The sequence below is a fragment of the Oxyura jamaicensis genome, chromosome 5 (genome assembly GCF_011077185.1).
Source record: "Oxyura jamaicensis isolate SHBP4307 breed ruddy duck chromosome 5, BPBGC_Ojam_1.0, whole genome shotgun sequence".
NCBI classification, from domain to species: Eukaryota; Metazoa; Chordata; class Aves; order Anseriformes; family Anatidae; genus Oxyura; species Oxyura jamaicensis.
This window is the reverse complement of record NC_048897.1, coordinates 61,669,467-61,682,347: the sequence shown is the minus strand read 5'-3', so window position 1 is coordinate 61,682,347 and position 12,881 is coordinate 61,669,467. Positions and strand designations below refer to the sequence as shown.

The 12,881-nt window shown below is 43.3% G+C and overlaps 1 protein-coding gene across 1 annotated transcript in view; it reads left to right on the top strand.

Annotated features, from left to right (window-relative positions):
• The first annotated feature begins 1,343 nt into the window (after positions 1-1,343).
• The window catches only part of SCUBE2 (signal peptide, CUB domain and EGF like domain containing 2), a 40,014-nt gene continuing 28,476 nt past the window's right edge, over positions 1,344-12,881 (top strand). The window contains exons 1-5 of the mRNA XM_035328114.1: positions 1,344-1,467; positions 2,980-3,105; positions 6,197-6,331; positions 11,684-11,809; positions 12,207-12,323. Coding sequence (XP_035184005.1) covers positions 1,425-1,467; positions 2,980-3,105; positions 6,197-6,331; positions 11,684-11,809; positions 12,207-12,323 — 547 coding nt within the window. The 5' untranslated portion in view covers positions 1,344-1,424. The remainder of the gene's footprint in view (positions 1,468-2,979; positions 3,106-6,196; positions 6,332-11,683; positions 11,810-12,206; positions 12,324-12,881) is intronic.

Sequence of the window (12,881 nt, the reverse complement as noted above, 5' to 3'; positions counted from 1 at the left end):
GGGGGGGGGGAGCGCGCGGGGAGCCGTTGGTGGGGCGCGCGGCGGCCGTTAACGACCTGCGGGGGCGGCCGTTGGCGGGCAGGTGCGGGCCGCGCCGGGCACCGGTCTCCTCAGCGGGGCTGCCGCGCTCGGCGGCCGCTGCCCCGGGACCCCGCACCGGCAGCGCTCTGCGCGCACCTGAGGGCGCGGAGCCGCCGCCCCGGTGCCTCGCCGCGGTTCCCGCGGCCGCCAGGAGTTAGAGGGACGCGAACGCTTTCTGCAGCCGGCAGCTGCCGCGGCACCTCGGGGCGCGCGTTGTGGCTGAGGGAGAGGTGAATGCAGTGATTGTAACCGGGAGAGGTGCTGGCCAGAAAGCCATCCCCGCTGCTCGAAGTGGCCGACGATCGAAGTCGTCACCTTGTGGCGATACTCCCGCAATTCATCCGGCTACTTTAGGAGCCGCTTTCTGGACCTGTGTGGGGTGCTGCTTCTGCAACTCGCCCTCTTCGTTGGCCGCTGGAAATCTTTCTGTTTCTGCATTTGAACTCTCCCCTGCTGAATGAAAGACTTCTGCTGCCCGTAACTTCTCTCCCTCCTCTTCTGTCTATGCCTCTTCGTCTCCAGGACTTCTTCCTATTGGTGTTTCTCTTTCCCCTCACTTCCTCTGCTCTGAAGCTTCCGCATGGATTTTTTCCTTCGGTGTGCTGTGCTATGTGATGGCTGGCCAGGTGACTTGGCAATGCTGCTCAACAGATGTTATTTTTGTATTTAAAAATAATAATAAAAGAGGCATTGTTAATAGGTTACACATCCATTTAATGGTAAGTCAGTCTTTTAATGTGTTGGGGGTTGGTGACTTGGAAACTTCATTATTTCTGTAAACTCCCCTTGTTAGTTTCAGAAACATTGCGCTTCCTAAGGGTGATACTGTGGATGTGATCGGGATCTCTTTCGGTATTAGTTTTGTTAACCAGAAAGATGAACAGTGTCTCTTCTCTCCTCAATAGTTCTGCAAAGAGATATACTCATAGCTCCTTCTGGGGTAGACAAATCTCTGTAAAACTTCATCGGCTAAATCTTATGGGGGGTCTAGCCCATAATAGATTAATGTAGATGCATTTATAAGTGAGCACAAAAGCTTTGTACAAGCTTATCTGAATTGCATACGGATATATTCATGTGCAGGTACAGCCATTGTACAGGTTTAAGTCTAGATACCTTGTCTGCGTGTTTTTGTCTTGGATTGCAAAGTGATGATACGTGTGCGCTTGTAGCCCTTTACCATCTAGTCTGTGAAACATACAGGACTTATGCCCTATTCTCCATCTTCTGGCATCCTTTTTTGAATTTGGTGTCTTCTCACAGATGTGGATGAATGTGCCCTGGGGCTTGATGACTGCCATCCAGATGCTATATGTCAAAATACCCCGAAGCTGTACAAGTGCATGTGCAAAGTGGGTTACACTGGCGAAGGGAAGAAATGTGAAGGTAAAATGATAGAATTGCTCTGCTCTGCTTTGTCTCAGTAGTTGCACCTCCATGCCTTCCTGCAAGGTCCTGAAGTGTTCTTTGGAACTGATGGAATTAGCATGGGAAGGGCAGGCCCATAGGAGGAACAGTTTCTTGTCTCTGTAAAGCAAAGATAAAGGCAAATGTCAGCTAGGATACTGGGACTGAAATCTTGCTTTCATAAAAATGTTCAGGAGGTCCCACGTGCTACTGTGCATGAGATAGGCTGGTCAGCACCAAGCGTCCCTCACCTTGGCCAGCTTGGGACAAGGCCTTGGCCAAGTATATGGGACTCATTCAACTTCTGTTTGCAGCTAGATTGGTACCCAGAAATAGGAGGCTTTGATGCTTTACTGTAGTCCTTACTTGCTGCTTATGACTTTGGGTTTTACAGTATACCAGGTACTGGTGAAGGTGCTGACCTGCAGGTTTAGGAGCTGCTCACAATGTAATTGCTGGAGGAACACAGGGACGACATTACGAGGTTGAAACAGTGATATGTTGTTATTATCAATTTCTAATCCCCTCTAGCAAGCTAAAGAGGGGGAAAGAAATATTGTAATATGCAAATGTGTAGCCACTGAAAAATTTCCTGCCAGCAGCATAGAGGTGGAACATGGTCTTTATGAGCAATTTCCCAAATGGTGCCATATTTTCTTCTTTAATTTTTTGCTGTTCTGAAGTGGATTACCCAAGTTACATGTATCTTAGATGTTTTTTGACTACTTCAAAGATCTTGGTGTGAGCGATACCAGGCAGCACAGAGTTCTACAGAAGAATTGTGTGAAGGTGTTCATATGGGCTTTTAGTCAACTTGAATTCTGCCTTGACAAGGCCAGACAATGACCTGTTGATACTAACTTTCTTATTTTTACTTCGTGTGCTTTTGTACTGTCACCTTTTGATCATGTCATCTTACTTTTGTCTGTTGCAGAGAACCTAAAAAAATAATCTGTGACTACTGACTGACTGTTTTTAGACAGGAGCTTTACCACCACCCCTCCCACATCATGTGGTGGCCTTTTAAGGATGGTATCACTAAAATTTAACGGGATATTACATGTGAAAACATGAGATATTTCTGAGAAGACAAAGCAGAAAAATAAGAAGTAATGCCTTAAAGCATAGGGGACGATTTGTTTTTCAGGCTGATCTTAAAATCAAAACATCTGATTGATTTTCTCAGTTAAAAAATCAAAAGAGAAACAATTGCATGGCTTTTCACCTAGTAATACCACTTGGTCTAATCATTAGTTTGTTTAATCAGCAGCCTTAAAAACCTTAGGCTGTAAGGTAAAGCTATGTGGGAATCTCAGGGTATTTTGTCACTCTTTGGAAACATTTAGCAAGCAGTGCGTTAAGTGTTGCCTATTTGCAAGACAATGACGATCGAGGACAACAGTTGCTGTTCACAGTTACACGCTCTCATCACGCAGTGTCTATAACACTCAAGCAAGCATCCATCATGTTGACTTTTGCTTTATTCCTTAGACATTGATGAATGTGATAACGACTTCAATGGAGGCTGTGTCCACGAGTGTTTCAACATTCCGGGAAATTACCGCTGCACTTGCTACGACGGCTTTATGTTGGCTCACGACGGCCACAACTGCTTGGGTAAGTGTGCTTGTGAACGTTGCGAGCGGGAATGCTGTAACATTTGAACTGCGTTCCTGGGAAATGCGTGGTCATCTCTTGCGCTTAACCAACTCGGCTGCAGGAGAAGGTCACCTATGAGACGGGGAATTCCAGGCGCCGATGCGCCACCCCAGTGTGATGCTTTCCCCATCTGAGTGAGGGTCGTTGCGCTTTCACCGTTTGAGGGCAGTTGTGCTACTCTGTTTCCATTAAGTGCTTTGGATTAAAATGTGTGAAGTGGCGCCTATTATTATACTAAATGGCTTTCCCTAAAAGAACATGTGCTGTCACTGTCTTTTCTGTTCCGAAATTAGCTTAGAGTCAATTCTCTCGTGTGTTTCTTTACCTAGAAATCTTTTCTCTTGCATGTCGAGGTCTAGAAAGTGTGGGCTTCTCACTCTTTCCATGTCTGAGACCTTCCTGACATGCAAGCTATAAGGAAAGGGCGCACAATTAGGGCTGTGCAGTTGCTGTGTATGACAGAGGGGCGTTGACGTTCAGAGGGCCTAAACAAAATGCTCAGGGTTTCCCTGGGTAGTTAATGCGAAGCAAAGTACACAACCCTGGAAACACGTTCACTCTGGGCAGCGCTCCCTTGACCCTGCACGCTCTCTCTCTACACCATGGGGTGAGGGGAAAGAAACTGTCACGTTTGATTTTTCAGAGATAGCTCACTTTTTTCTCCTCTTCTGCACATCGTGTGTGGCAGACTTCCATGCCAGTATCAGTCAGAGGAAACTTGCTCCCACAGCAGAATTTTAAGACTCCCGTTGGCTTGGCTGGGTTATTTCCCACTAGTGTACGGCAGACAGGGAGGGGGGCAGACCATCCCTGGGCTCTATCTTCTTCTGGGTCAGATTAGAAAAGCTCTGGAGTCTCCAATGGGGATCGTGTTGTTTTACCTGCTGTGAGCCTGGTGCATGCTCACAGATTAACTTTGTTATGGTGTAGATGGAGGAGAGATTGAAGTCACCAAGTTCCAAGTATTTCACTGAAGAAAATAGAGAGGGAAGCAAACTATTTGCTGATGCTTTAACATATTGAGGACATCTTATTTTTACTCTGGTGCCTTTGTGTGATCACACAGTGGAGTTCAGCTGAGGTTATTAGGAAGTGAAGCTAACACACTGCCTCTTATAATGCCACCAAAGGGTGCGTTAACTTAGTATCCAGTAGCCCCTCTAGAACATAATTCCACTGACTTGTTTGGGATCAGTAAGACAGACCGAACATAGACCAAAATCTACCACCTGTTACATTACAGGGAAGCTACTCAGTATTACATGGCAGACTTTTTAAAATAAAATATCATTGACATACAGTGAAGTTTTTACTACTGACCAGCCATTTTTTGAGATATGACGTAAACTTTAAATAAATATTTTGGTATGCAGCAGCAAATGGGATCACATCTTCTCTTAATCTGTTTATTTACTGTCTTCACACCACGGTTGCTCTCCTTTCACACTCATTTTTGAAGATCTCAGCTGTGTGCCTGGGTTTTAGCCAAATAGACAATTACTTGTTGGAAAGAGATGATATTTTGTAATCTTTCCAAGGTCCGCAAGGCAGAAACATCTGCTGGAGTTCAAATCTGTAGTACTGAAGGCTCATGGTGGCTGTTTATTCACGATTGTTTGCACATTCACATCACTGTAGCTCTGTAAAATACTCAGCTTCTCTGTGATGGAGATATGTCAGCCGCTCTTGTTGCTATGAGCAGGTCACATTCTTTTGCATCCCATTGGCTTACTCATTGCCTCCAGTAGAAATTAAATCTGGTGTAATGCCACATTATGCTTTTTACTAAAAGCCTTTCTTTTTCCCTATTTTTTGGAAGGCAGCTGTTTTATGCCACAAATGCTAAAGTGTTAAATTAAAAACATTGTACTGTTATCACAGGAACAATGAACAGAACAGGGAGCAAATATAGTGTTCCATTTGAACTTGCAAATGAGACTAGTGCTTTCCCTAAGCAATGTTTTGTCTTGCTTAATTTTTTTCTAAGGTACTGAGCATTTTTGCTTCCTGTTCAAACTGGCATTTGAAACACTGGAGAATTAGGGTAAGAAAATTATTTGCTGGTAGAGGTTACAAAAGTCTGCAGCAATTGAAGGATAAAATTCAGAAGAACTGGAGGTTGGGATGAACGTCCTGTGTTCAGAGGCATACCTGAAGGTTTTTCTACTCTTTGTTTTTCTTGGCTATCTTGAAAATTGAACGTTTCTATATTCTCTGGTATTGTGGAAGCTCTACATATTGCAAAATCAACACTGAACCTATTTCCAGAACTCCTGCTCTTGTCCTTTACTGTGGTCAAGCAACATGACAGCAGCCTTGATGGTAAGTGATGATGACCTAGAGTTGAGGGAGGAGGAGAATAAATCAAACCGAGCATCAGGACATGTGATGTATGACTTGCGACTAGAGCAAAAGCAAGGAGGAAGAGGAGGAAGGTTTTATATTTAAGCCAAACTTATTGTGAACTTGGTGTTTTTCTTGTTCCAACCTTGCTTCGGAATGGGGATCTTACTGAAAGACACCATATATTGCTTGGGTGGGTTTGGAACCAAAGCTGTATACCATGGAGCAAGACAGGACCAGGCATGGATGCTCAACCTAGATGTAAATGCACTAGGTTGCTTAGTGGTAGTACTCTCTGGCTGCTCTGAGAGGCAGTGTATGTTTTCCTATGTGGAGTAGGGAGCTGAGGCAGTGTGTGTTCTCCTACATGGAGCGTGGGCCTAGTGCAGGTACCCTGCTTCTGTCTTCCCTGAAGTTGCTCTGCCTTCTTGTTTAGTTGGCCAGAATTTTCTGGGAGCCCTGCGACTGACTGGGCAAACTGCAAACAGGGGAAGAGGGGGGAGCAAAAATACACTTCTTCGAGGCTGACAGAACGACGGGCTAGCCCAGGCTGAGCTGCCTGGGTGGTTACCTGCTGGGCAGGGACCTGTGGGCTGTACTGTATATTGAGCAGCTAGCACAAATAGCTAGCTGTCTTGGTGTCAATTTGTAGTGGTGATTTTCATATGGGGCAGGTACAAAGCTGATCTCGTTCTCTGTCTTTCAGATACAGATGAATGCACGTTCAACAATGGTGGTTGCCAGCACATTTGTGTCAACACTGTGGGGAGCTATGAATGTCGCTGTAAGGAAGGATTCTTTCTAAGTGACAACCAGCACACATGCATCCACCGCTCAGAAGGTACTGGCTGCTTCCCTCCAGGCACCAAGCAGGAGTTTTTGACAGAAGCTCACTGCAAACTCTCTATAGCAGATTCAAAAGTATTTTTAGTTTGATTTTTTTGAGGCTGTGAAGTATCTTGAAGTCCTCTTTTAAAAGGAACAGTGTGTCAGGATCTTCTAAGTGACTTTGAAGACTCTTTGCATCCCTTCTGCCCCTTTGATCCCACCTGTATGTCTGCAGCGTTATGCTTTTTAAAGGCTGTGCTGCTATACTCCCAGTGTACTTTATGCTCTGTTGTGCAGCTGACCTGTGTCCTGACCCAGGAAATGGCAATAAACTGAGGGACAGTGAGCTCTGACAATTTCCACTGACTTCAGTTACAAGGCAATACCTACATTACCTCTAGGTACCTTTTAGATTCCCTGTGCAATGTTTAGGTTTCAGCTAAGAGATTTATTGTTTGTCAGCCCCAAAGGTATTCAAATAGTGCTCTTTGTTTTGAGTGAAACCTTTATGAAACGACCTTTAAAAGATCTGAGAGCCTTGGATGTCTAATTAGACATTGGGTTGAACAACATTATTTTGGATGCCCTTGGGGAATACTTTAAAGTGGTTACTCAGATCAGGGAGTTGTCCATTGAGCTGTACAGTGAATATCTTACTAAGAAGTATTTAAGGCTGCAAAGCTTTCTTTAATCTAAGGCTTATCGTTGGCATGACTATAAGAGGAATCTGAGCATGAATAAACAAATCTCACTTTAAAATTCCCCATACTGAAGAGATCAGCATTTATAGACATATATGGCCATCCAGAGATGAGTGCACTGAGGTGGCTGTCATCTGACGTAGCTGAACTGATCTTTTGTTTGAATTATGAATCTGTATTCTCAGCTTCTCTGGTACTGTGCTTGGTCTCATGGAGATCTGGTGATACATGGTGATTTCTCAGGCTGTTGCTCAGCTTGCTACTGCAGCAGGCTGCAATGGCAGGGCAAGGTTTTTCCCTTCATGTTTCCTTGCCAGCAGTGATGTGTGTTTGTGTGCATGGATGATGAATCCAAGAAAGAAGATCAGTTGTTTTAACTTCTCGTCTTGTCTGATGCCAAGGGAAGAAAAGCTTCCAACTCTTCTCATTTGCTACTTCTTGTGTACGCTAAACTCTCCTGAACTAACAGCAGCAGCATATCCTGTTATTAATAATTATACCTTTGGAGTTCTTGATACTGAAATACAGAAGTCTTGTTTGTGTTTTTTAAAGCCATTTTTTTCGTGTCATCGCTCTGTTTGTTTACCTCCCTCCCCTTCCCACATTACTGTGAAGAAGCACTTCATGGAATTCCCCACTTTTTTTTTTTTTTTTTTTTTTTTTTTCTTGGTGAGCAGGTCTGTTTTAAGCCAAATCTCATTGTTGTCTCTTTCCCCTCACTTTGTTCTCCTCTTTTCTGATCCTTGCTAGGTCTCTGACTAAGTACTTATCTCTCTGTATATCCCTTAAGTCCTCTCTCAAGGCATCACAGCATGGATCTAAACATTGCTGCCTAGCCCACCTATTGGGTTTAATTTTTTATCTGTAATATAAGGCAGAATTTCCTTCCCTGTCTCTCAGCTCAGTTAAGAGTGCACACTCTTCTTAGTGGTCTGCAATATTGGCCTTTACGTGCACAGAAAAAGAGTGAGCTGGAGTTGGGATTGGAAAAATACAGAGGCTTGAGGATGTTGTATTCCTTCAGATGACCGGTGTAACAGGGAAGTCTCTGACTCACCTGCCCTTCCAAGTCTATTTACTCTTATTTTCTGAGTTCTCTGTCACCTACTCCAGGACAGTAATGTAGGACTCAAGGTGAGGTAGCTATTAGAGGAGAGTTTGATAATTAAAGCTGATTTTCATTTGATATGATTGTGTTGGTCTGGAGCACAAGGATCCTCTGAGGTTCTTGGTGGTTCTGCCTAGCTTTTGCTTGAATCACATGAACTCTGTGTCTGTGCACAACCATAATCTTTCCTGGACTGTCTGCTTTGAATGAGCTATTTTTCATCTCTATGTGGGAAAATGGATTAACTTCGGGATGCTGTTGATCTGGCTGACAGGGCAGCATTGCACATCTTGTTTCATTTTCAGCATATAAGAGAATTTGGACAATTTGAATGAAAATGTAGAATTTTCACTAGTAAATTTGCAGCACATCTTGTAGCTGCTATTGCTATCGATGACGAATCTTGCCACTTTTTCCTGTGGTATTTCACAGGGTCATAGCTATCTACTTTTTGTGCTGAGTCAGTGGGGGTTAATTGGACCTGTGTTTTGAAGGCCACATCTGAAACCACTGTACAGACCTGAAAGCTTGTGCACAAGTGACCATGTTAGCTATTGCTTTTAGGTCCCTTCTTTCTGTGGAGAGGCAGTGATAATTAGAAAGTTTTTTGGAAATTTCTGCCTTAATGCAGAGCTGTAGAAAGCATGCAAATGGTCAAAAACATGCCTGGGAGGTCCTGTTCTGTCTGTGCTGATGCTTTTTGCAGTTCTAGGGGACTGCCTCTGAGAATCAGGTTGTTCTTCATACAGTTGCCTCCCCTCCCATCCCCACTCTGTCCTACTGAGTGTCTTCCTGGAATTGCCCTAAATGGAGCCTTAGTGTTCTTAGCAAATTGGTGCTGATGTCCAACATTTACTGTGAAGAAGAATACAAAGATGTAAACGATGATACATGTAAGCAATGAATTTAATGTGCCCCGACAGAAAAATACTGAACGGGCTTTTTGCCTGTGTGTTGCTAATGATAGAAATGCTCCTGTTTCATGGAGGTTTGCTGGGTAACATTCCAAATGTCCCGGTATCTAGAAGGACTGCTCCGGCTTGGGGTCCAGACAGGCACTGGATTCTGTTGTCTTGTCAAAGCACAAGATGAGATTTGACCAAAATTGCTTTGAGGTTTGGGTCTGTACCATGATCTGCCATTAGAACAGCTCTGGAACAGTGTGGCCCAGGAGACCTTGTGTCTGTGACAGAGTTTGAAGTCAATCAGCACTTATGGTTTTACGGCCATTTCTGTAGTAGATCGTTATAAAATGGGGCCAAATGGAAGGTACAATTTTCTACTAGCCCTGGAAATATGCAGCAAGCTTCATAGTAAACGCTAAAAGGTATGAATGTATTGCTCTCTATGAAATGCTCTCTTTCAGGTCATCTGGATTTTGATGGGTTTGGTCACGTACTTTGTTACACAATAGGTACTCTGTTACTTTAATAACATGCCCTCATTTGGAAAGTGCATTTTTAGCTTTCTGTGGAGACCTGATGGAACTCTGCTTATTCAGAACTGATCATTTCATCATGTTCATCACTGAACAACTCACCATTTACACCATTTGTCTGATGTCAGTGAACTTTACCAAAGTACCTGCTTGAACGGTTTTCCCTTTGGTAGCTCAATAGACACAGACAAACAAACAACAAACTTTAACAGAAACTAAGCTGCTAATTCTCTTAATGCTGTCGAACAATGCTGAGCTAACAGACCAAATCATACTGCATATGTAAGAACAGAAAAGTCACAAAAACACAAGAGTTAATAAGGCTAATTTGTAGTCTCATGGGTTGTCCCATTCCTTGACTGACAGCACAATAGTGGATGACAGCTTTCATGTGGGCTCCTTGGGCTGTGTCTGTGTGCTGCAGGATCTGCAGCGTTCTTGTTCTGTTAGACTTCTACAGGGTCCTCACTGTGGGAAAGGAATGGAAAAGACAGTAGAGCAGAATGATTCAGGTTCTGCAACATCTATTCTTTTGCTACTTAAATCTTTCTTAACAGAGAAAGGGTACTGTAATTTGTGCTTCAGATAGCCAAAACAGCTGTGTGCAGAGCAAGAACCTAACTGAAGTGTAATGGAATAATGGTTAGGAGCTGACCTCTGATTGCCACTGACTGCCGACACAATGTTTCCTGTTTCCTTTAGGTATGAGGCTGCAAAAGGTGCTGCATAAATTCTAAAAATATGTAGGCTATGAAATTGTTCATGCTGACCATTTCTGGCAACATGTTCACCCTTTTCATTTCTCTGGTAGTGCATTTGATCGTGAGTAGAAGTCCCCTGAGTTAATGTGGTATCGGACCTTCAGTGGGATAAGCCCTAGCAGCTGAAGTATGCACTGAGTCTTCTCCAAGTGTTCTTGCCAAGAAAAAAGAACATTTTGGTGTAATGTGTTGTCTTATAAAAGCTAAATACACCAAGGCAGAACATTTGATGCATTTGGTGGCAAAAATGTGTTCTCAGAATAACCAAGGAGAGTATTCATTTTTTTTCCTCTCATTTGTGCAGCAACATAGAAAATTTCAGCAAAACTCCGATGTTCTGGTAACTCAGCCAGCTGACATGTAGTTTTAAGTTGTGGGCATACAAAATGGGTTACAATCTTGCCAATGGCCCTGGCATTGATTTAGCTGACCGAGGGTTAAGGTGAAAAAGCCTTTGCAATAGTTCTAGGAACACTTCCTACCTGTTTAATTGACTTGAACCTTTTGCAGAGGCCAGACAAAACGCTATGGCAGTCACTGAGAGCTAGTGCATGAACAGCTTGTAACTGTCAGAGACAAAAATGGTGCAATGTTTTTTATGAGGTGCACCAAAAGGAAGAAAGTCACTAGTGGTGCCTTGCTTTTTCTTTTGGTTTCAGCAGACACCGGCACCGAGTTCTGTCCAGCTGAGAGGTGCGCAGAAGTACAGAACAGTGTGTTAATTCCCAGTGGGGTTATTTTGAAAGAGATTTGTTGAAATCTGAAAAACATGAAAACAAAATAGTTGACAAGAAAGACCTGACATACAGCATAGGTACCACTTACATGTTTACCTGGTCCTTACTTGGTGATTGCTGAGGTAGATTGTGACTTTGACAATCTGCTTTGTAGACCAGTAATTGAAATGGGGATGCCATTTTTTTCTGTCATCCTAGACATTCCTGTGTCTGGTGGATAAGCAGAGAATTAATGTCACTTTAAGCTTTCATCTTGTCAGGTACCAGCCAGCTTGTGTTTTTTATAAAAGGTTTTATAAATACTGATATAAAATGAGAGCATGGGATGAGAATGCAGATGCTCTAGAAATCTATTGATGTTGCTTTTTGAGCTTGCAGTCAAAGAACGTGGGCACAGAAAAGATTATAGCTGGAGAAGCCTTGGGGGCCACTGGCTTTGCAGGATGGGGCTTTCTGCGTTTCTAGTCTTTAAGCTCATACATTTTATTCTAATGCTGTGGAGCCTTCCCAGAAGTAGCAGGCTGTTGGCTGTGTGTATATTGGACTAATCTTATTTGACTGTTGCCTGCCCACAGAGATGCCGAGGATGCTGATGCTCTTGCACTTGTCCTGTTTTGCAGAAGGCATGAGCTGCATGAATAAAGATCATGGCTGTGCCCACATCTGCAGAGAAACACCCAAAGGAGGGGTTGCCTGTGAATGCCGACCAGGATTTGAGCTGTCCAAGAACCAGAGGAGCTGCATTTGTATGCAATGTTCTGCATATGCTTATGGTTTCCAAAAGTGAACAAATAGTGCTCTGTTTGCAGTGATATGGGATTTGATATGTTACAACTAAGCTGGGATGACATGCCTAAACTCTGAGCATTTGAGCCAAACTAGAATCAATGACTTTGCAGGACACTATTGCACAGATCTGCTGTTTGTTTAAAAAAATAAAAAAATCTGTACTCCAGGAGTTGTACCATTATTTGGAAGCTCAGCTTCCCAAGAGAGCAGTGCATTGTTTCAGTCTCTCAGAATTTCTGAGGAAGGGGATGTGATAGGAAAGTGTATTGGGTAGCCAAATGGAGACAAAATTGGACACTTTCTTTCAAAGATGCTAGAAGTACTTGTGAGATCTAACATATATTTTCTTCCTAGTAACATGTAATCATGGAAATGGTGGCTGTCAACATACATGTGATGATGCTGATAATGGACCTATTTGTGGGTGTCACCCCAAGTACATCATGCATATGGATGGGAAAACCTGTCTGGGTCAGTACGCAGAGTAGTAGTTTTCTGTTGATGACTAACTTGAGTGTGGTTTGACATTGCTGTGTGTGTATGACTAATACTCCTCTTAATAGCAGAGCTAGAAAACACCAAGGAATCCCAAACTAAGAAACCTCCTAGTACACAAGTGAGTTTGCTGGGTCCAGATGACTTATGCTTCCATATATAGGTATCTACCTCATACTACTGCAGCCTGTAATTAGTGCTGGTCCCTCTGAAGCACAAGGCTTGTAACCAACCAAAGAATATTTCCTTCTTTCTAGGACATTTTAGATTCAGTTTTTTGTATAGCATGAGCCAGAGAGTGTAACCAAGCAGTGCATGCATTAAAACCAGAACTCTGAATTCAATTAGAGTGCAGTTTTTGTAAGGCAGTTACCCAGTAAAGAAAGCACTTAAGACTTATAAACTCTTCCAGTCTCTGGAAGACTTTGTTGCCTGATGATTGAAATCAAATGCTCAGGCATAACTGCCTGTCCTTGCATTAGTCTGTGATAGATGATGACAGTGTGCTCTTAACAGAGCAGTTTATGACAGTTC